General features: G+C 41.1%; 1 protein-coding gene across 4 annotated transcripts in view; it reads right to left on the minus strand.

Annotated features, from left to right (window-relative positions):
• Nucleotides 1-18,221: 18,221 nt before the first annotated feature.
• Nucleotides 18,222-24,615, minus strand: part of LOC125453176 (protocadherin-17-like) — a 143,110-nt gene continuing 136,716 nt past the window's right edge. For all 4 annotated transcript variants that reach the window (XM_048532390.2, XM_048532389.2, XM_048532388.2 and 1 more), the window contains exon 4: nucleotides 18,222-20,995. In XM_048532390.2, coding sequence (XP_048388347.1) covers nucleotides 20,304-20,995 — 692 coding nt within the window. In that variant the 3' untranslated portion in view covers nucleotides 18,222-20,303. The remainder of the gene's footprint in view (nucleotides 20,996-24,615) is intronic.

Consider the following 24,615-nt stretch of genomic DNA (forward strand, 5'->3'; position numbering starts at 1 on the left):
TCTGCTGACAGACACTATTAACTGTGGAACTGAGCTACACAGAATGGCAACATATGTTTAAACACAGTGTGTCCTGGTTGACTCTCCGAATCCTTTTATTCATTCATGGGGAGGGGTCGTTGCTGGCTAGACCAACATTTATTCCCCATCCCTAATTGCCCAGAGGCCAGATATGAGTCAACCACATTGCTGCGGGTCTGGAGTCACCTGTAGGCCAGACCAGGTAAGGATGACAGTTTCCTTCCCGAAAGGACATTAGTGAACCAGATGGGTTTTTCCAACAACTGTAAATGGATTCATGGTCATCATTAGACTCTTAATTCCAGGTATTTATTGAATTCAAATTACACCATCAGCCGTTGCAGGATTTGAACCCAGGTCCCCAGAACATTCTATCAACCAGTCCAAGGATAGGGAGGGCAAGGAATAGTCAAGCTTTCTACTGCAGATTGCCCAGCCAGAAACTGCTTTAGCAAAGTGCATTGTACAATTGTTGACTGAGATTATTGTAATAGTGTGCCCTGGTCAAATAATCTCGAGACTCTCGAGCTAGGGTCTTAAATCATTTTCTTATCATTGGCAAAATCAAATTTCTCATGAAAATATTTGATTTCCTGCACTATTTCGGACCTTTGTCATTTCACATCCAGTGAGACTTTTTTTCGCTATGAAGATAAACTCATATGACAGTACATCGACAATAAGATCACCCAGTGTAGCACAAACAACTCTATTTATAGAATTAAGTGTAGAGTACAAGTCTCAGGCTACTAAACAGAATATTTAACATATTTGGTAGGTTGCATTGCCTTGGAAGAGCTGCATTGGAGATTTTAATGCGATCCACATTTGTAGTTGGGTGAGACTCAGCAGTAGTGCTTCATATACCTGAAGAGTAGAGGCATTACAGAGCCATAAGATTAAAAGAGAGCTTTATAATATCTCTGGTTTATATATCACAATATCCGCGATAAATTTCAAAATCACACTTACAACAATGAATGGAAATGAACCGTTGGTGTACTTTTAGAATATTTCTTCGGAAGAATGGTCTTCCCTAATTCAATTTAAAGTTAAATTATTGATGCAGAATGTGAAAACTGCTGTAGTGTTCTCTATAAATTAGGGGAGAAACAGGGAAGGGAGATCAAAATCAGGCAATTGTACAAGCAATTTGGTAAAGCAATGTGCAGATATGTGGAGGCTGTAAACAGGGGAATAAAGCCAAGGAAGAACATATCAGCAAAATGAAAAAATTAATTGAATGTTAAAAATAGTTAGAACATAAGGGAAAAAGGATAAGGTATTCGAATAAATATGACATACTGAAAAGGTTGATGCAATTAGACTTATTGAAACGTAATTTAAACCAAAGGATGAAAAAGTGAACAATTCTAAAATTACAAAGACGCTCAGAATAACGAAATGGTAATTGGAAGAAGCTTTGTACTCACAGTTAATGTCATTGCCAAAGAGTTGATAGCTGAATAGAATAACTTATGCTGTGGCTAAGTGTGAAATACACATGTGTATATATCATCCCGAATTTCTTTAGCTACATTCAAATACATATGTTTTGTGTTTGAAATACATTTTATACTTGCCACTAATTTAACAGTGTCCCCTAGTTGCTGGATGGATTGATGGCACTTGCTTTTGAAGACACAAGTTTTTTTTTGGCAAGATTCACTGTTGGTTTCAATTGGGACTTCTTGTTAACAACTGCCTGTGGTGCCGGTTTATATATGCTTGTGATAACAAAATATCTAAGTAGTTGAAATCCAATACAATTAAATAAACAGGTAATTTTCTGACTATTAGTTTGTAGCTGTAATTAGTTAAGAAGAATAGATGATGTTGAAACAGCTACTAAGAAATTACAGTGATGAAAATGTTTCAATTAACTAAGTGTAAGGCAATAAAGAAAGAAGAATTGGCTGTAACGTTTGATCCATGTGGGAAAGTGATATTTGTGATTGACCCTTGGAGCACAGAAGACACAATGAGGAAAATGTTAATCACAAAACAACTGCAACGTAAAACTGTAAAAACTTTCATTTCTAAACCTTACCTTTCTGAAACCCACCAAATCCCAATTTTAAAAGACGAGGGGAGCATGCCAAGTTACCAACTGGTTCTGAATGACTCAAGTGATACGTAAATATGTTAATAAGGCTGCATGCCACACAGGTTTGTGGTTCCCTCCCTGTCTCGGCTTTATCATTGGCTGCTCAGGAATGCCAGGCCTAGTTAAAAATGGCATCAATGTCTACACCAAAATCTTGAAATTGAACTTAATACAACATAATACAGCACATTAAAGGGCCATTTGACCCACTAAGCCTGCGCTGATTCCTAGCCCCTATTTAGAACTGCTACTTATATACAGTTTCTATCCCTCTGCTCACCACCTGTTTACGTGTCCATGAAGATGCATAGAACACAAAACAGTACAGCACAGTACAGGCCCTTTGACCCACGATGTTGTGACAAACTTTTACCCTAAACCTAAAGTCTACCCAACCTCCACCCCTACCTTATACTATCATCCATATGCCTAACTAATAGCTGCTTAAATGGCCCAAAGAGGCCGACTCCACTGCCCTCTCTGACAGTGCATTCCACGTCCCTACCACTCTCTGAGTAAAGAACCTACCTCTCTCCCCTCTATCTACCTCCACTCACTTTAAAACTATGTCCCCCTCACAATATCTACTTCCACCCTAGGAAAAAGTCTCTGGTTGTCCGCTCTATCTATATGCCTTAAGCTTTGCTATCATGCCTACTTCCATCATCTCCACTGGCTGTGCATTCCAGGCACCCACCCACCCACTGTGTGAAAAATGTTCCCCACACTTCTTCCCTAAACATTCTCCGTCTCACTTTGAACCTGTGCCTTTCTGTAGTTGACCTTCCCATCCTAGGAAAAAGTCTCTGACTGTCCATTCTATCTGTGTCTCTCACAATTTGGTACAACTCTATCAGGTCTCCATCTTTCCTGTGAAAACAATTTGAGTTTTTCCAACTTCTCCTCATGACTGAAACCCTCCAGAGCAGGCAACATCCTAGTAAACCTTCTCTTCACAGTCTTCACACTCTCCAAAGGATCTACATCCTTCTGGTAGTTTGGCAAACGGAACTACACTCAATATTCCAAATATGGCTGAAGGAAAATTTTATACAGCTGTAACATAAACTTGTCAAGTTTTGTATTCAATAACATTGCTGATTAAGGCAAGAGTGCTGTATCCCTTCTTGACCACCTTATCCACCTGTGTTGCCACTTTCAGTGTTCTGTGGATCTGTACACCCAAGTCCCTCTGTATGTCAATGCTCCTAAGGGTTCTGATGATTATTGTATAATTTTCACCTAAATTTGATCTTACAAAATGCACCACATCAATTTGTTCAGATTAAATCCCATTTGCCATTTCTCTGTCCAAACCTGGCAATCTATTTATATCTTGTTGTATCCATTGACAATCCTCCTCACCATCTGCAACCCTACCAATTTTGGTGTCAACTGCAAATTTACTCATAAGACCCACTTACATTTTCCACCAGATCATTCATATACATTACAAATAAGAGAGGTCCCAGCACTGATCCCTGCAAAACACCAGTGTTCTCAATTCTGAAAAACACCTTTCCGCTGCTACTCTTAAATCTAATCTAATCTAATCTAATTTAATCCCTCCTTTTTCTGAAGAAGGGTCCTGATCCAAAACATCAAGATTTCCTGCTCCTCTGATGCTGCTTGGCCTGTCGTGTTCATCCAACTTCACACCGTGTTATCTCAGATTCTTCAACATCAGCAGTTCCTATTATCTCTCTAATCTCTCACATCCACTCATTATGAATACCAATGTGAAATGCCCATGAAAGATCTCACCCAATTCCTCTGGATCCACACAGTTCCTCCCTCCTTTATCCTTGAGTGGGCCTACTCTTTCCCTGAGCAACACTCTTGCTGCAAATATGTGTCAAGAATACTGTGGGATTCTCTGTAAACTTTCTGGCCAAGGACATTTCAAAGGCCCTTCTAGCCTTCCTAATTCTCCATTTGAACTCCTTCATATTTCTGTATATTCTTCAAGGAGCTTAGGTATCCTTTTTTTGTTTGACAAGGCTGATAATTTCTCCTGTCTTCCAAGGTTCCTGAAGCCTGCCATTCTTATAAGAGCATGCCCGTCCTGCACTCTAATAACTGGTTTTTAAAAGGCTCCTACATATCAGATGTGGATATATTCTCAAACAGCCACTCCCAATGCACAGTCTTCAATTCTTGCCTAATTCCTTTATAGTTAGCCTTCCCCAGTTTAGCACCTTCACCCCAGGTCCACTATCAACAGAGAGTTGAGCTAAAACCCCTTAATGACAATAGGCACTAACTGTTGTGTTTTTCTCAACATAAAATGTCCTCTTTCTACTAGCCTTTGAGTGTTCCAACAGAAGATTCGGCAAAGTTAGTGGAAGGCTGAAGGGAAGCTGAGAGATTCCCAAAGCTGGTGAATTCTGGATGCTGAGCTTGCAAGCCAATGCACCGTAGTCATGGCTTGGACAGTCTGGATTACTTGGTCATTTGGCACCATACATCTATATGGGCTGAGGGGCGATGTGGAGGTGCTGCTCGTGGACTGGGATGGACAGGTCAAAAATCACATGACCCCAGGTTATAGCCCAAAAGGTTTATTTGAAAATGCAAGCTTTCAAGCTCAACTCCTTCCTCAGCTATAACATGAGACAGAAGGTATAAAATATAGAATTTATAAGCAAAAAGGTAACGACCCTCAAACCCGTTGCCTCTTTTAGAATCCTTAATCAGTTAGGAAGGAGACCACTAATTAAAATGCAAAACCTAGATTCTTTTAAAGTCATTGTGCAGAGATAATTAAAGGTTTTAGCAATTGTTACAAGCGGTGGCATCTCAGGTCAGGCAATGCATTGTAGGTGTGAGGTCATGCTTGGAATCTCCCTATATTTTAAACTGAGGTCAGATTTTATTTGAAGAAAACAGAATGTATTTGCAACTGCACAATGAACAAGCTTCTTGGATGAAATAATTCATGTGTGTGTGTGTGTGTGTGTGTGTGTGTGTGTGTGCGTGCGTGTGTGTGTGTGTGTGTGTGTGTATGTGTGTGTGCGCGCGCGCGCACGCGAGTATACAGTGTGGTGGGGTCATTCTCATGTGTACAGAACTTGCCTACCAGCCTCTGCTCAGCAATTTTGCATTGTTGTGTATCTGAAAGTCCACCTTGGAAGGCACTCACAGACACACACACACACACACACACACACACACACACACACGCACGCACGCACGCACGCACGCACGCACGCACGCACGCACGCACGCACACACACACACACGCACGCACACGCACACACACATGCGCAGACATGCGCATAAATTATTTCATTCAAGTTGTTTCTGTTGTTGCAGATACATTCTGTTTTGCTCAAAAAACAAACCTGACCTTAGTTTAAAACATAGATTCTAAGCAAGACCTCACAGCTAAAATGCATTGTCTGACCTGAGATGTCACCTCTTGTATGCATTGATAACATCTTTAATTATCTTGGGAAAATGACTTGAAAGGAATCTAGATTTTGCATTTTAATCAGTAGTCTCCTTCCTAACTGATTAAAGATTCAACAAGAGGCAGCCAGTTTTAGGGTTATTACCTTTCTGCTAATAAATTCTCAGTCTTATACTCTCTCTCTCATATACACGTGAGGAATTAGCTAAGCTTCGAAAGCTCGCGTTTTAAATAAACTTGTTGGAATAAAACCTGGTGTGCAACTTTTGGCCTTGGCTGAGGGACGACAAGGGAATGAATGTGCTGAGACTTTGAGAGGTCAAATTGTTTCATTTGTACAGTACACTGCCATTCCAATGGGACTGGCTTTTCTCAGTTCCACCGATGAATGTTACAGCCTGAGCCGATTTTCTCTGTCAATCCATCCAAAGTGGAGGGTGGGTTTTAACAGGGCAACTAATAGAGCTTTCACCAAGACTGCAATGTGTGAAAACCCAAAGAGTCTGATGGCAGTCTGTGCATTTCCCTCTGGTGGAAGTGTCTCTTGGATTCTCCCTGCCTCAAGTATTTGCTGTTGTTGAGCAGCGCTGTATGGCTTACCACGTCCAGACTGATCTACCCCGAACCCAGCTCGGTACCTGTCTCTGCTTATATGCTTGATTGCCATGGGACCTCTTTAAAAGTATTTACCATCTATTCATCTCGAGGGACTACAATTGTTGAGAAAGATCTAAAGGAAGAACAGAGGGGTCTGGATGGATGGATGGATGGATGAGGGAAGCAGAATAGTTGCAGAAGACATGCATATTGACATTGCTGTGTACACTAGTCTCTGATAAAGAATACCCCCTGTTTACTGAAATTCAAAATGCTCAATGTGCATAACTCTGGAAGATGCCAAAGGTTTTTTTCGTGGTTTGCTGTCATAACTGGCTTTTATTTTATTCATTCATGGGATGAGGGGCATTGCTAGCCAGGCAGCTGTTGTTGCCCATCTCCAATTATTCAGAGGGCAGATAAGAGTCAACCACATTGCTATGAGTCTGGTGTCACATGTAGGCCAGGTCAGGTAATGATGATAGTTTCTTTCCCTAAAGGACATTAGTGAACCAGTTGGACATTTCCTAACAATCAACAATGGATTCATGGTCGTCATTAAATTCTTAGTTCCAGATATTTATTGAATTCAAATCCCATCATCTGCAGTGGTGGTATTTGAACACAAGGCCCAGAACATTGTCTGGATCTCTGGATTAACAGTCCAGCAATAATATCACTAGGCCATCGCCTCCTCCTGATGGTTGAGGATATGAGGCTAAATGTTCATCTTCAGTTTCTGCTTCTCTCATGATTAATGTGTTGTCTGAACTGGAGGCATAATGAATGAAAATTAATGAATAGTAATTAAAAAGAAAAGTGCAGATGTGTGCATCTTAGTCCAAAATTGTAAACAGTGAGTGAGAGAAGATGCAAACAAACAAGGAGCTGTTGAGTAGAGTGTGTTGTGTTGCAGGAGTTATGACACAATGGCTTTGCAAAGGCTGCATGGGAGAAGATTGTTCACAGCTGGCGTGAAGGCATTAAGCCATCTTGGACTATCTCCAACAAGAAAAAATCTAACTATATCCTCTTAACATTCAATGGTGGTCATTAATATTGCTGAATGCCACAATTTTGATATCTAGAGGGTTGCCATTTACTAGAGGCTGAACTGGACCAGCTTTTTAAATGCTGTGATTACAGAAACAGGTCAGAGGCTAAGACCTTTGAGGCAAGTAACTGCCCAAAACCCATTTACCATCCATGAGAAGGGAGGGCTAATTGGGTCTTGAGTGGACTTTCATTGACAGGGCATTGCAATGGAAAATGCACTGATTCATTTATCTTTTCTCTGCACGACTCAACTTCTATATTACCAACAGGTCATCTTCAGTCGTTTTACTTAAGTCCAACTGCATTAGGCTTTTAGAAGGTTTTCACTGTAAGACATAATGAGATCTCTTGCCATAGCTTCCCAAACTCTTCATTAATTACCCCTTTGACACCTCTCACATTTAATCTTCCCCCCACCATACCTTACGGTGCTCCCAGACAAACACATCATTCTGCAGGTGTCTGCCAAAAGCCCATCATTCCTTTGGCATGTGCCATTTCTGGAAGCTGGTGGTGTGCGCAGACAAGAACTGCAAGTGAGGAACTGCCCTGCACACCTTCTGATGTTTGTCCTGGAGATGGTAGACAGGGTGAAATTGATGGCCTGCTTTACTGGTAGGATATTGGAGGTCCTCCTGGATGGGGTTGTGCCAATGAAGACCATCCTTCTCCCCCAGGACCAGCAGTTGGGCCTGTGACACAAGGCCAAGCCAGCCTGATCTAAGGATACCACCTGTGTTGAAGCAGTCTCAGTTGTATGCAGGTATGTTCTGATCTGGAGGTGCCAGTGTTGGACAAAGTCAGAGGTCACACTGGGGCTGGGAAAATAAAAACAAATGTGTGCACGGTGGCTCAGTGGTTAGCGCTGCTGCCTCACAGCACCAGGGACCTGGGTTTGATTCCACCCTTGGGCGACTGTCTGCGTGTGTTTCCTCCAGCAGTCCAAATATGTGCAGGTTAGGTGGATTGGCCAAGCTAAGTTGCCTCACAATATCCAGGGATGTCGAAGTTATGGTGCATTAGCCATGGGAAATGTTGGGTTGCAGGATAGAGTGCTGGGTCAAGGTGGGTTGTTTTTTCAGAGGGTTAGTGTGGACTTGTTACGCCAAATAGCCTGCTTCCATACTGTAGGGTTTCTGTTCAGCCAGGTTATAGTCCAACAGGTGTATTTAATGTCACAATCTTTCAGAGCACTGCTTCTTTGTTATGTGAATTCTGATCATGAGGTATATTCGGTGCTTTAGGAATAAGGTCAATGTCCTACACTTCACTAGGGTAAGTGCCAACATCTTTTCTCCATTAGCTCACACTCACATTATCTGCTGAAGTTGCTACTTCAACATACCACCCTGTTCCCTGGCCAACATCTCTGTCTCAGGCTTGCTTCAGTGCTTCAGCGAAGCTCAGCACAAACTCGAATACCAGCACCTCATTTTCTGCTTGGCTACTCTACAGTCTTATTGACTCGATATCAAATTCAACAATTTTATAGCTGAAGGCACCTTCTCCCATCTCCTCACCTCAACTCCCACACACCAGGCCTTGTTATCACATAGTCTGCTATTACATGCTACGTATTGTTAGCCACTAATAGCCTCCATTAGTAGCCATTCATTCTCCTAGGCTCACCCTCATCCACTCTTTTGTTTGTCCGACTGTTCTGTCTCTTAGGACTCTATCTCCACCTGTAGTTTACTCCTTAACCGCTATCCCTACCCTAGCTGCTGCATAAAAATGACCTTTTCCTAGCTACCATCAATACTGAAAGAACCAGCCCAGCTCGTCCCCTCCCCCCACCGCATCCCAAAACCAGCCCAGTTCGTCCCCTCCCCCCACTGCATCACACAACCAGCCCAGCTCTTCCCCTCCACCCACTGCATCCCAAAACCAGCCCAGACTGTCTCTGCCTCCCTAACCGGTTCTTCCTCTCACCCATCCCTTCCTCCCACCTCAAGACGCACCTCCATCTCCTATCTACCACCTCATCCTGCCTCCTTGACCTGTCCGTCCTCCCTGGACTGACCTATCCCCTCCCTACCTCCCCACCTATACTCTTCTCTCCACCTATCTTCTTTTCTCTCCATCTTCGGTCCGCCTCCCCCTCTTTCCCTATTTATTCCAGAACCCTCACCCCATCCCCCTCTCTGATGAAGGGCCTAGGCCCGAAACGTCAGCTTTTGTGCTCCTGAGATGCTGCTGGGCCTGCTGTGTTCATCCAGCCTCACATTTTATTATCTTGGATTCTCCAGCATCTGCAGTTCCCATTATCACTGATACTGAAAGACCGGTCACTGGACCTGAAACATTAACTCTGATTTCTCTCCATACCTGCTGAGATTTTCCAGCAATTTCTGCTTTTGTTTCACCAAGGCTTGTGTTTTACCACCCTCACTTACTGAATGCAACATCTTCCGTCATTCTCCAATCTCACCCACCACACTACAACACAACAAACCCTGTATGCACTCTGCACTGCCCACTCACTTACTCAGGACACCTTCTCCATCTGTAGCAAAGTTAATAGATCTGCCTCCTGCTTTCAGTTCCCATAAAAGCTTGCCTGTCTCTCATTATAGGAGGGTAACTGCTCACAATTGAGCAAAAACATTCAAATGGGTTTTGTGTTGCCTACCATTCAGTCACTTGGCTGTTTTGAGGAGAAGATCCTGTTTCTGACTACGCTGATCAGGCTCTGGGCTGTATTGGGCACTACCCTTGACTCACTGAACCCCCTGAGTGAAGATAATCACCTTAACTTGACTGAGGACTGCTGACAACTATGACAAGCTTCCTTCCTTTGTGTCTACACTGAATGGCGAGACAAGACAGAATTAGTCTGAGCTTGGTATCTGTAATCGGACAAGGTGCCAAAAGGCAAGGCAAGGCAAAGCAGGGATGCTGTGAGCATCCGGACAGATTGAATGAATCAGCACTGAGAACAAGTGTGGAGCCTATAGATGCAGACTGGCCCAGTGCAAGAGTGGAGTACATGTCTATAAGAACAATGTATCCCTGCTGCATCGTTACAATGATAGTTGTTGGTTCAGCCTAAGGCATAGCATTGAAATACAGAAGCATTGTGTAGTGGATTGGAGATGTGCCATGAGGGTTCATATACTCTGCCAAATGCCAGATGCCAATGTCCAGGAATGTGGGATGTATGTGTGGCCAGTGCCCATGGAGCATGCCCTAAGATCTTGGTGCCCAGTGTCCAACATAGGAGTCGTTCAGACCAAGCAGAGAGCTGAACCTGCCAGGTGCTTGCTCTGGTTTCTTTACTGAGGTCCTCCGATATTGAGCTTGCTTCACCAGCTTGGTAAGATGGGAGGTTGAAAATTAATGAAGTGAATTGTGTGATTAGCAAGGCATTTAACAGTCTATAATGCCCATCAATTGGCAACTTGCGACTGCCCAGTAAGAAATTCACGATACTGATTATGAAAAGCATAAACTCTGGTACAACGTGATCCTAATATTGAGGTGGGCCATGTCCCACTTGATGCCCCATCGTCCCTTATAAGTTGTTTTTAGATTTGCTGAGAAATCTGTGGCATTGTCCTATTTCTAGCATTTAGCTTAGTGTACTCCTAACTACATCAACTTGTCATACACACGATTGTGTCCAATGATAGACCCTTCCATCAACTTATATTGCCTCCAGGTATCTCCTTTCATGGCCTCTTTCCTGGTGCCACCAACTGCTTAGTTTCTGATTTATAGTTGCTATCTAGTTCATAACTATTTCTAGTTTCATAGACCAGATGCTAAATGAATTGTACCTGGAGCTTGATAAGGGAACTTTCATCTGTCTTAATGGACACTTTTATACAATCTTCTTACTGTCAGATATTTTTGACTCAAAATGGAAACAGTCTCCTGTTCCATTAATGTTATGAATTATCAGCATTGTTCCATGAACATTTTATTCATCCTTTAGCTGCTTCTGATGTAATTATTGACCTATCCATTTTCTTGCCTCTTTAAAAAAATCACAATAACTCTTGCTTTAAAGATCTACTGTCAAACAAATTAATCTGTTTTCTGAAAATCCTGACCCAAAGGACTCATGAGGATGGGGAACAGATGGCCAGAATATTTCTGAGGGTTATCCCGGTACGACACGGCATTTTCAAATGCAAAAGCTCTAAATGGCTTGGAGGGTAACTTTACCATTGAACTCACAGCTTCAAGAGCAGCTCAGTGTGGGGCTTAATTACAGAGACTGATCTTAAAATGGAAAAAGGCAACTGTGATGCTTCCTGCTGTTGTCTGAAGCTATGAAACAGCAGGTTGTTTAGATAGCCAGGACTGACATGGGCAAGGGACTCCTGTGGGCACATGCTTTTCTGATACCTCCTTTGAGACATCAATGGATTCTGAGAGGAGACTCACTCTTTGCAATTGTCTCAGTGAGGCCCACAACATCTCACCAAAATGAATAAAGAAAGAACAGCCTTCTCATACTTAATTTGAGAAGAAGGTGCGTAATTCCAGAGTGATGTCACAGATTGGGTGGTGGTAGAATGCTGCAGCTTCACACACTGAAGAGGGAGCAAAACTACTGAGATAAAATATAGACCGGGCAAGCTCTTTTGTAGGACACTTCCATTCTGTCTGCAGAAAAAGGACCTGAGCTCCAATTGCCTGCCACTCCAACACACCACGATGTTCCCTGGCCAACATTTCTAGATCAGGCTTGCTAGACTGCTCCAGTGAAGCTCAGCACAAGCTGGAAGAACAGCACCTCTTTTTCCACTTGGGGATCATCAAACTTTCAGGATTTAATATCAAGGTCAATAATTTTAGGGCCTGAATACTTTCTCCCAGATCCTTACTCCAATCCCCACACCCCAGGCCTTGTTATCTCACGGGCTGCCACCACAAACAGCCCATTGTCACCACTAATGGTCCCCACCAGCAGCTATTGATTCTCCCAGGCTAATCATTATGCATTGCGTTGTCTATCCAATTGCTGCTCTTTCTCTGGGATCCATATTCAACAATCATTTACTCCTTCCCCCTCCCTCACTCTATTTCAACATATATATCAACCGTTTTAAGGGAGATGTGTGAGGAATGTTTTTCAGCAGAGAGTGGTAGGATCTTGGAACACCCTGCCAGAAGAGATGGGAAAGAGACATGTTGGCAACAGTTAAGAGATATTTGGATGGTTACATGAATAGGGAGGGAACAGAAGGAAGCAGACTGAATAAGGGCAGAGGGTTTGTTTTTTTAGATTAGTTGGGGCATAATGATCAGCACAGGCTTGGAGGACCGAAGGGTCTGTTCCTGTGCTGTACTTCTCTTTTGTTCTTTTCGGTTTTGTTTTTTTTTCCCCAGCCACAAACAGTTCTGAAGAATGATCATTGGACCTGAATGTAACTTTGCACTCTCTCCAGAGTCTTCCACATCTGCTGAATCTTTTCAGCATTTTGTTTCTGATTTCCAATATCAGCAGTTTTTGGGTTTATGGAATGGCTCTCCTAATTTGGCATGAGACTCCATATGGTAATGAGGAGGTCCTTACTTGGTTGTGTATGTCCTTGCTGTTTTTAGTGCTTATTTTGATGCTCAATGGTTTGTCTGGTTTCATGCTTTTCTTTAGCCTCTGTTGCAATTTTATAGAAACAATTCACTTACTGAGCCACTTTGCAGAACCACTTTGCTGTGCGTCTGGAGTCCTATTTTGGCCAGACAGGTAAGGATGGCAGTAGTGAACCAGATGGATAGTCATTATTGGGTGAATTTTTAATTACAGGTTTTACTGTACTAAATTCTACCATTTGCCACGGTGGGATTTGAACACTTATCCACAGAAGATTAACCTGTTTTGCTAGCTGAGTGACGTAGCTACTACTTTGCCACCTTCTCCCTCTCCTCACTCTTGCTCAGGTTGAGTTCCTTATTCACACTCAGGATCTTTTCTGGAATTCCACTATCTAGTACAAGATGAAAGTCACACTCCTTCTTAGGAGAATTCCTCATTCTCATTCCAGATGAAGTCCAAATGCCCGTTCCACAAGAAGTTCTTACCGAAGCTTGTGACAAATTTCTCATACCCCTATACAGGATGTGGACCTCTTGACTAATGCCTGCTATGAAAGATCAAAAGATGTGCTAGGCAATTGATGGACAGATCCTTGAAAGGTAATTCAACTATGAGGGATGGAATTATCCCTAGTTTGTCAGAACTGTAAAATTGTTTGTCATAACAAAGTGTAGAGTTGCATGAACACAGCTGACCAAGCAGCATCAGAGGAGCGGGAAGGCTGATGTTTCAGGGCCAAGACCCTTCTTCAGAAATTGGGGAGGGGAAGGGGGTTCTGATTGTTGTCATGCTCCATTTCAGCAGATAACCATTAGGGCATTGGTTAGGATCTCTAATTCCTCCTGCAAATGCATTTTAATTTTTAAGTTCTTTGAGTCAAAATCAATATGAACTTCTGTTCTGCCAAACAGATATGCTGATTTCTTAGATTTGTGTGGAGACTATTATGTATGTGAGCTAAAGTTCTGAGGGAGGGTCACTCGACCCAAAACGTTAACTCTGATTTCTCTCCACAGATGCTGCCAAACCCGCTGTGCTTTACTAGCAATTTCTATTTTTGATTATGTATGTGGGATACCCAGGTGACCAAAAAGTTATGGAAGGTCTAATTTTGTAAGTTATAAATGGTTTTTCCTGGGGAAAATTAATCTGCATCATTTTATTGCAGCAGTCTTGTTACTGGTCTCTTGAGACTTTTGATCTTTAATATGTTTAACAGCTTGTTTATCACCTGAGGCATTAGTTATGTCTCAATTAATGATGTGATGTTAGTGGATGAATGCTATCATTTGCATTAGTGAGGTTGCTTGTCTGAACTCCTGATTTTGGTTACAGTACTATTATCTTTCAATCTCTTTAACAGACAGATATAGATTGTTTAGATCGCAAACATACCCTCTCCTCATTTATTTTAGAAACAATTGCTTCTCTTTCTTTTTTTCTATAGTCATCCCTTGGTAAGCAAATGAAGGATTTCTTGACTTTCTCTCTTAAGTTTTCTCTTTTACATTGCTTCAGAGCTCTACAAGGGGTTTCTTTGCCATGATTCTGTAATTCAGCTTAGATTCTATACAGTCTACAATATACTACAGACTTTGGAAACACAGTTTTTTTTATTATTAATTCGAGTGGGCTTCTGACCGCTCCAATCCTTGAGGGGGGAGAAAAGAATTTCTAAATGCGTCCAGTTTTACCTCCTTGATTTTCACTGGCATTATCTTTTTAAAAAAATGTGCTTGAAAATTGAGATCCGGATGTTGCAAAGTAAATTTACATTTTGTGTTTTGTGGCAGGTCAACTTATTTCTTAAAGTAAAACAGAAATACAACAGAAATTTATTGTTGTGAACTTTTACATGAAAAAAATAGTGAAAAGTTGCCACACCACAGAGCTTATACTAAAGACAGAAGTCATACATAACAATGAAAGTAAAATTAAGACAGTTCATCATGGTTCAGTGAACGGTCCCTGGGCTTGGGGAAAGACAATTAAGGAATGATGGGATAACAAGGCCTAGACCACCCAAGATGTCAGCTTTCCTGCTCCTCTGATGCTGCCTGTCCTGCTGTGTTCACCCACCTCTACACCTTGTTATCTCAGATTCTCCAGCATCTGCAGTTCCTACTACCTCTAAGGAATGATGGAGTACCCTGAAGGTGCAGACGGGACAAGACCATCATGTTGGGTAGAGGCTGCCACGTTGGGCTGCTGGAAGCCACCTTGACACTGGGCTGGGACAAGCCTCCTGTTCCCCATCTGCTGTCAGTCCCTTCTGCTCTTTCGGGCATAAATGTAGACCTGCGGCGTCGGTCTAGCCTTTGGGTCCAGGCTGGGGGATTCAGCCTGGAACCTGCTCCTCACTTGCCAGGAGACCCTGGGCTGGGGTGGAGCCACGTCCTGTTGTTGCTGCTTTCGGCAGCTTCCTCCTTCACTCACCACTCCCCAGGCTTGAAAGCAAAGTAAGTGAAAGGGGAAGAAAAAAGAGAAAAACAGCAAAAGTATAAAGAAGAACAAAAGAAAGTAGACGAGCCCCAGGATCAACCCCTCCTACTTTCCCTCCATCTTCCTTCTTCTGCCTCCATCTTCCTTCTAAGTGGTCTGTTTCCAGAAAAAAGTTGGTTAGAGTTAGTCTGACATTTCTCTCCTCCCACACACAGAAAATAAGACATTTTGTTCCTTACTATCTTTAATTTCAAAGCCACTTATTCTTCAAGATTTTAGTTCGATGATACATGCAACATATTGTCAGTACTGGAAACCTGAAACAAAAGTACAGAGCGCTGGAAAACTGCAACAGGTCTGGCAGCATCTGTAGGAAAATAATTAACATTTTATCCAAACCAAACAGACTCTGTTTGTCCACAGATCCTGCCAGACCTGTTGCATTTTACATTTTTTGTTGGTTCCATTCTCTTAAAAATGCTCTGCCACGTTATGCCCAAAGAGATCTTTTATTTGTTACTTCTCATTTTGTCTGTGCAAAGATTGACAGACTTTTATTTCTAGACCAATCAGAAATTGTCGGTTTTCTTTTCTCCTTGCTGTGCTAAACCAAGTCACTGCGCTCAATGTTCAACACACATTAATTTATGTTTGGTATTCCTGTTTTGTGCTTCATTCTTGTTATTGTTGGCCTATATTATCTCTTGTGCTTTCTTCTAAGAGACTTTCAGGTACTCTGGGTACACATTCCTATTTGATGAACATTGACCAAAAAGAATGTAATGTGTTCGTTCTTTGCAAATATTTTTTCTGACTCACTCATAACACATCACAGGATATTTTGAAATGTTTGACAGTGCTATCGGCACATATACCTATTGTCATAATTCATATGTTTTAGAATATAACCTCTTTATTTAAAAATTATAGCAATAGAAAATAGGGGTAAGCTGCTTGAAAAACTGCCAAAAGTAGCCCTGAAGTAAATGAAATTCAAATAAGCTTCGAGTTAATTAGAGAGTTGGGGCTGTTGTTGACTTAAGAGTTCAACAGCTTAAGTAGTAGGTGGGCTTACTTAGCTAAAGAACTGGAGACATGACCAATGCAATTCTTCAAGTAAAGGATACGTTATTTATGTGATTTTGCAGAATTAAAGGTTTAGGAATTAAAAAGGTGGTTAATTTGCATTTTTATCCGGGAACATGCTGTGCCTCTAACATTGCCATGGATATGGATGCGGATTAGTGAGATTCTGTTTTGAGTTTATCTTTGTGAATTCAGTTGAGGCATAGCCAACAGGCAAGACTGGTCGATTCTGAAAAACAACTAAGACATTCTGAGGCTTAGGTTTTAAGTAGTTGTAACTCTTTGGAAGCTGAAACAGGAATCCAAACCCACGCATTAGGTAAATGCTAGAACTATCATCCATGATGCAGCCTCTGAATGGGAGCTGATATTCAGCACAAGGCAAAAGTGAAAAGCGGGAAGAAAACTGGAAGATTTCTAGAAAGAACTTGACAGTGATTCACTATAAAAGACAGTTAACTCTACTGCAGTTGGAATTTTGGAAATAATCAATTTGGCTGCAGTTAAAAATCGTAGCAATGAGCTATTGGAAACTGAGCATGTTTTAAGCTACTGTTGCAGGGAGGCCTGCACTGGGGCTGTGGAATACATAGTTGAGAATTCGATAAAGAAATTGGAAGGTCAGTTAGCCAAGCTAATGTCTGGTCCCCCAAGTAATCTTGTACTTCGCAGCTTTGTTGGAACACTTGAGAGAGAGAAATCAGAATGAGTTAAGGAGATGAGATTATTTTTCAGTTTGTCCCAGGAAAAGTGAATAAACCTTGAAGAATTCAGAAGGCAAGTGAGCTCTTGGGAGAAGTTAAACATAAAACTGAGATTATAGCTTACATCTTTGTAAACTACATTGCTAACTAATGCCGATTGCTTAGTTTAACTTTAAAATTATAGAACATACAACATAGAACATAGAACAATACAGCGCAGAACCGGCCCTTCGGGCCTCGATGTTGCGCCAACCTGTGAAGTAATCTAAACCCCTCCCTCTACACTATCCCATCATCATCCATATGCTTATCCAAGGACTGTTTAAATGCCCCTAATGTGGCTGAGTTAACCACATTGGCAGGCAGGGCATTCCACGCCCTTACCACTCTGAGTAGAGTTTCAAAATGTAAAATCTTGTGATGTTATTCTGTCAAATAATACCTGGATGTCAAATTTCTTCTGCAAATGTTAATGGTCCCTGGTATGACCATAACCATATTTGCATTAAAATCCTTCTATAAGTTGTTGGTCCCTTGTCAGACTTTTCCTGAAAGAAGCACAAGTTTGTTAATTAATTACAAAGCTAAATTTACGATGTTACCAAATCAGCAGTACATCTGCTGAGCAATGCCATGTTACCATTAGACATTCAATGAGTCATATAATAATCTGGCAGTTGATCAGTTATTTAAGTTAACATATCTTCAAAGACATGATTTATTCATTTCTTTTGCTTTTCAAAGCTTGGAAAACTAATAGTTTGGTTCTATTGACTAAAGTTTCATGCTATTCTGTTGTCACAATGACACCAGCAAACATAAACAGTTGATCCTCATGATCTGTAACACAATCAATTATATTCTTCATTTCTTGTGAGATGTGAGTTTATTCACCACTTTATATCGTACACAGAACTCCTAGTTGTCATCAATATACATGATGGGCTCAGTAAGTATGGAATTTAATTTTTTTCAAGTAGGCATTTAAACTTAGTTTTCATCAAAGGCAGTGGTATCATTAAGATATCAAATCACAATGCCAACAGTTTTCTTCAGCTCGGACACTCTTGTAGTAAGAACATAATTTTGCCAAACTGCTAAACAAAGAATTCAATTTGTTGGCAGCCAGATTGTTGGTTTTGACAGTTACAATATCTCGCATTACTCATGGGAGCCACACATCTGCAATCACAGACAGGTGTCCTTTGGTAGAGGCATCCGTGGGTTTAATGAATGCAAAAGCATGTATTGGTGATGTTAGTAATTTCTTTAATTCGTTGTCCTCATTTTCCAGATAGATCACATTAAAACACAGCCATTTAACAATAGCAGTTGAGTTATTCCATACAACATATGCTGTTCTCACCAGTTGCCCAGTGTAGCTCTGAGCCCTATGGGGTGACAGGGACTGATAAATGTTGAGCATCGGCTGAAGGACCAAGGGGGGGATGGGAAAGTCAGGACCTCAATCGGGACTCATTCAATTACATTTCAAGTCAACAAACCTTGATAGCAAAAGTCCCTCCTGAATACTACTCTGATTAATGTTGCTTGATGCCAAAATAATGTAATTAGACAATAATGAGTGGGTGTATATTACACTGGCTATCAGCACTAGCTGTTGACCTTGGTGACTGCTACTCAAATGAGAAAACAAATATCCTGAAAGTACAGCTTACTGACGCTGTGCAAATACCTCATTGCTATTCAGCATTACTTCTTTTGTTTTGTTGTTAATTAAAATGTTGAGGTTATGTTGTTATTATGTTGATGTGGACTTAATGAAAAACACTTTACAGAAAATGGACGGTAATGTTACTTAATAATGAAGAGGCAGCAAAGTGACTAAATAGCATCACAATTGAGTTTTCAGCTCAAGCTGGTTTTCTTAATTTTCAACTCTATACAAGCAATTATGAAACTAAAGTGTTGTTACTCTTTAGCTATCAAGCTGAGTTAACCTGACATTGGTCAATTCTACATAAACTGCAGCGCACACAAAAACAAAACTCAACAATATAGAATCATTTCAAAATATGGAGACAATTCCAAGATATTACTGACAAATACACAATTCTAATTCAGTCACCATACTTTGAATGGTTGATATACTTGAAGGGTTACTTTGAAGCATACAACATTGGCTTGTTAAACAGAATCTGCTTGTGTACACTGCTTCCCACGTTCCAAAGGGAAAAAGGAGAAAATTGTGAAAGTAAACTCATAGAGTTCGACAGCTACTAAGGCAACATTTGCCAAATACAATATAAGCCCAAATATTTTGCAACACAACTATATATTAATTTAATAAAATACACAATATAGCTCTTAGTACAATTAACAAGTTTGGCTCATATGCACTGATATTGCAATAAATCAATTAAAAAGCTAGATTCAGTGTAAACACTCCATGATTCTTACATTTGCACATCAATATGTTTTGCTTTGCTTGTACTTAATAGGTATTCCCCTTAATGAGTCATTTTAGTGTCCATCTACAAATATGGAACAGTACTTCTTCATCTGGGACACAATATATTTTACCATTGGACAATAATATGGTGACAACATTTTGATGACTAAAATGGAGGAGGAATTTAAACAACTGGACACTAAAATATCACTCTTTGGTAGGACAGCTTAGAGAATATCCAGAATAACCATTTTGTAGTTCTTTTGTGTTAGTTTTGAGAACATGGGGCAAATGTTGTGTTTGTAGAACCCATTTTGGAGAAATTTTTTAAATGGTTTTATCCAAAATATCAAGATGTGCATCATTGCATAATGATCCAGAATGAAATATTCTATGTGATGACAATCAATGGTGCAATGATTACTGCAGATAAACCTAATTCATAAGGACACCTACATCAGCTGACAATAACTGTACACTCTGAATTAAAGATTTGCAATGTTTACTGGAAAGCTGATATCTGTTTCTCATCAGTTCTGCCCTGCATTGTTTTCTGTTAAGCATTCGTTTTTAATATGCAGAGCTGCATTCACTGGTCCACTTGACAACACCTGCACTTTCTATTTCCTTATCTCAAGGAGGGCACATTTTAAGATTGTCAATTCAGCGAATGAAACATAGCAAATTTTCACAAGTATTTTGGTGAAAATGCAAGTATTTTCTGCTTCCTTAGACACAAAAAAAGAAACGTGCACAAATGGACACTTTGAATTCTAACTCACAGACATTAACCAGCATCATCTTTCCTTGTATTCTGCAATTGGTGCTTCATCACCTGAAAAAAAAATGCTGTCTCGATACTTTTGAGTGATTCTTCCTTTAGAAGAAAGGTAGTCAACCGTCACAAATAATAGTGTTCACTTTCTCACAGTTGAAGGGTCACTCCCTCGACAATCTTGTAAAAGCTTGTCAATTTCTCGAACCACTTGCTCGGCGTCAACACCTTCTCGAGCGGGGTCCCGGCTGGTGGGTTCATACTGGTCCAAGACAGTGTCCACTTCATTGAACTCCCGGCCAGCTCTGGAGTGTACATCTGCAAAGACCGTCGCCACCGCTTCAGGTGTTATGAAGTGGCTATCGCGCTGTTTGTCAGGTGATGGGTAGTGGCTATCAGTTGGTAAATATTGGGCAGTTGGTTCTGTCGATGTGTTGGCCATTTTCTGCTTCACCTCAAATGCACCCATAGGTCGTTTACTTGAGCTGTTACTGCCTGCAACTGAAGTCTTGTCTGGACTACTTGAAGCTGATGAGACCTCCTGCAAGAGAGGACTTAGAGCACGCTTTGCTTTCAAATAAGGTTTAACGTTTGCAACAAGAATGGTGTGCTCTCGTTTGTCCTTGCCAAAAGTACAGAAAGTTTTTTTCCCAGCAGGAACCGTGCTTTCTGGAGTTTCAGATTCGACTGTGGCTTCCACTGCCGGTACAAAAAGATTCCGGCGATAATCTGAACATTCAGCTTGGTTGGAGACAGGGAACTGAGGCATCCAACATTTATCTGAATGACCCAAGATGCGACATTCATCTGTACAGTTGACACAGTCCTCCTTCTCTGTAGGAAAAGCAAACAAAATCTATTACACGTAAGAAAACAAATTAGTTAGCAGGACACCCATATTAAAGCAATTTAATTAGCTATTCTACGTGGTCAAAATCTGAATTTAGGAGCATGGGGATAAGTGTCACCTCAAGCAGTCAGATCCTAAAAGCCAAAATAATTCAGATGTAAATGATTTTAAATAACAGGAGGTGACGTTTTCCTTAATATTTTAATGTAGACTCTACAATCAACATATAACTTGCACGCAACAGGTATCTTGGCTGAGTAATGGTCAGCTTAAATGCCATTTTATGAACACAACTATATAAATGCATTAAAAATATGCTCAAATGTGTGAATACGTATGAACATAATTCCCAGAATAACATCACTTTACAATATTCTTTCTGTTGTTAAAAATGCTGAGACATTCCAAGTTCTGAAATGCATTGTAACCACAGGCTGATTATCATATTTTTTTAGCTGAGTGCTAGTTTCACTGGGTTTCATGAGGGTGTCTCTCCGTGAGAACTCATGAATTTTCACGTTGTATCTGACCAAGCTCATCTCATTAACTGTCTTCTCTGTCACATTGGTACACCTCTTATCTGTTTCTAACTTCATTCTGCCACACAACGTATCCCACTGCCAGGATATCCCCAATGAACCGATGTCACTGGTACCAGCACCTGGGCAAAATACTGCTTGCCTGGAATTGCATTGCACGGTACTAAATATTTGCTCCAGTCTAAGCAAAAGAAAGGGAATGTTGGTGCACTTTGGGGACAGGTTCCTGCAGATTCAGGTGGACAGGGGAGTGCAGAGGCAGAGGCTGGTCCCCAGGAGCAGCAGAGAAGGCGAACATACCATGCAAGACTAGCCTAAGATTGTCACCCACTCAGTGTGGTCTTAGCCTGCTGGAGGAATGCACCAAAATGTAGAAAGAAAATCAATTACTCTCCTTCCTTCAACAGCGTAAGTCTCACCAGCTTCTCTGTTACCCATTTCTCATGCTATCTTTGCTCCTGTATCCACCTCCCAGCAAAGCTATTGCTCTATCCCTGTCATGATTGTCTGTAACATCTTACTGGTATTCACTCCAACACACCACCCTCTTCTGCCCCAGACACTACTAACCCTGCATACTCCTGCGCTGCCTACTCACTTGGGCAGGACACTTAGCTACCTGCACCAAAAATTAACACTGTGCAACTTTTATTCATTGACTTAATACCTGCCTCTTTCTCTCATTCCAGTATCTCGCTGCTCACTCGTTATGAGGAGAGGATCCTGACTCTGATCCGTGCATGGTTGAGAGACTGAGTCCAAGTGCTTGAACTGCTGGCTGCCTTTGACTTACTGTGCTTGACTTCCTGACCAAAGGCTACCTCCCTTTAGTTGAAGGTTGACAACCACGACAAGCTTCCTGGCTTTATGTCTGCATTAAATTGCAAGGCAATGCAAGGCAGGGATATTGTGAGCATCCAGATAGGCTGAAAGTGAGTAAGCATTAAGAGACCATGCAAACAACTCACAGATGCAGCCCGGTTCAGGCCACAAGCTGGATGCAGGTCCGTCGGCACAAAGTGTCCTTGCTGCAACATTACATTGATAGTTGCTGGTGCTGTCTAAGGTACAGCACTGAAGAGCGGAAATGCCCTGAAAGTGTATTGGAGATGTGCCTTGTGTCTTGCCTCAATGCCTGGGATTTAGTTCAACGATAGTTCAGCGAGTTGTTCCTGATGCCAAGTCAGACCTCACTGGTTTCTTGTGTGATTCGGTCACATTTCTCGCAATAACCCACTTGGTGCAGCCCACACAACCATGTTTTCATTTCACTTACTCATATTAGAAAAAACAGTACTTTGGTGGCAACCTTACTCTGAAGAAATTGCTGCTGAAAATCTTCCCTACACTTTGTCTTGCTGAATAATAATAGCTAGATTGTGTCGTCATTATTATAAAAATGGAATTTTTTTTCAAATTGTAAAAGAACATACAAGGAGATTTTTAGAGAAATAAAAGGAAAACTTGCATTCATACAGTGCTTTTCACATCCACCAGATATCTGAGGCCATACTTACATTACGGGGAAGGAAATTCAGCAGCTAATTAGTGGACTGAAATCTACAAACAGCTATGTGGCGATGACCAGATAATGCTTATGTGATTTTGGTTGAAGAATAATACACATTGGCCAGGACAATACACCTACTTTGCTCTGGAACAAAAACAAAGTTGCTGGAAAAGCTCAGCAGGTCTAAGCAGAATCTGTGAAGGAAGAAACAGAGTTGATGTTTCAGGTCTGGCGACCCTTCCTCAGAACTGTGAAGGTTAACTCTTTTCTTTCTTAACAGATGCTGCCAGACCTGCTGAGTTTTCCAGCAAATTTGTTTTTGTTTTTGATTTACAGCATCTCCAGTTCTTTGCTTTTTACTTTTCTCTGGTACACAGGGTCCTTTAAATTCACCTAAGAAGGGTGTTGGGGCCTCAATGTCCAAAAGACAGCACCTCTCACTCAACACTCCTTCAGGACTTACCGTAAAGTGTCAGCCTTAATTTTGGGCTCAGACCCAGCATTGAGAATTGAATCCAAAAACTATTTTATCACTTTATTTTTAATGGGATGACCAACATTTGATGTCTATCCCTATGTGTGCTTGAAATGAATGTCTTATCAGAAAATTTCAGAAGGCAGTTGCGAGTCAATCACATTGCTGTTGGTGTGGAGTCGCATGTAGGTCAGAACATGTAAGGACGGCAGATTTCCTTTAATAAAGGACATTTGTGAACTCAATGTGTTTTTACAGTTAGGATTAATACCTTACACTCAATATTTATTTACTGAATTGAAATTCCACCAGCTGGTGAGGTGAAATTTGAGTATTTGTTCAATACTAAACCAAAATTGAATTTTCATAAGAATTCATTTTCAGTTATTCAACACATGACATTACACTGAGAAATTGTGAAGTGTTTTGCAGCCAATTGAAGACTTTTTGAATTTTAGTTACTGTAGCATAGAATCATAGCAACCATTTTCACATATCAAGGTTCACAAACAGTAAGCGAATAAAAGGAGCAGATGATCTATTTACTATATATTAAATATCCAGAGGAGAAATCTTTCGCTGGTTGCTAAGTGTAACATTCATCTCCCCACTATCTTTGACAAAGTGCATTCTTTCATTTGTTTAGTGGAAGTTTTGACATTGTCTATTTTGCTGTTGAAATGAATTGGGGGACACTGTCCTTCAGGATTATTTAGAACCTCTGAGAAGGGCTAGAGGTTTTGTTGACAGCTCAAACACAGACACAGATGCCACCATGTTTGTGGCCCTGAGTGGGCTGAGTTGAACATTGGAGATCTTGCTGAACAACTCCCTCAAACTACCAACGTGCCTCCCATTATGACACCCACTGCTATCACCTGCATGGAACAGAAAATAAGCTGGCATGGAGACTACGATGGGTCTACTCCACTCGGGCAGCCATCTCAGACTTGCAGAACAGTGATATTAAATCAGGATTAGAAACAAAAAACAGTGTAAAAGACAAAACAGGTCTCGCAGCATCTGTTGAGAGAGAAGCAGAATTCGCCTTACAAGCTGAAAAACTCTTTTTCAGAACTG

This window comes from Stegostoma tigrinum, chromosome 6 (genome assembly GCF_030684315.1).
Source record: "Stegostoma tigrinum isolate sSteTig4 chromosome 6, sSteTig4.hap1, whole genome shotgun sequence".
Taxonomy (NCBI): Eukaryota; Metazoa; Chordata; class Chondrichthyes; order Orectolobiformes; family Stegostomatidae; genus Stegostoma; species Stegostoma tigrinum.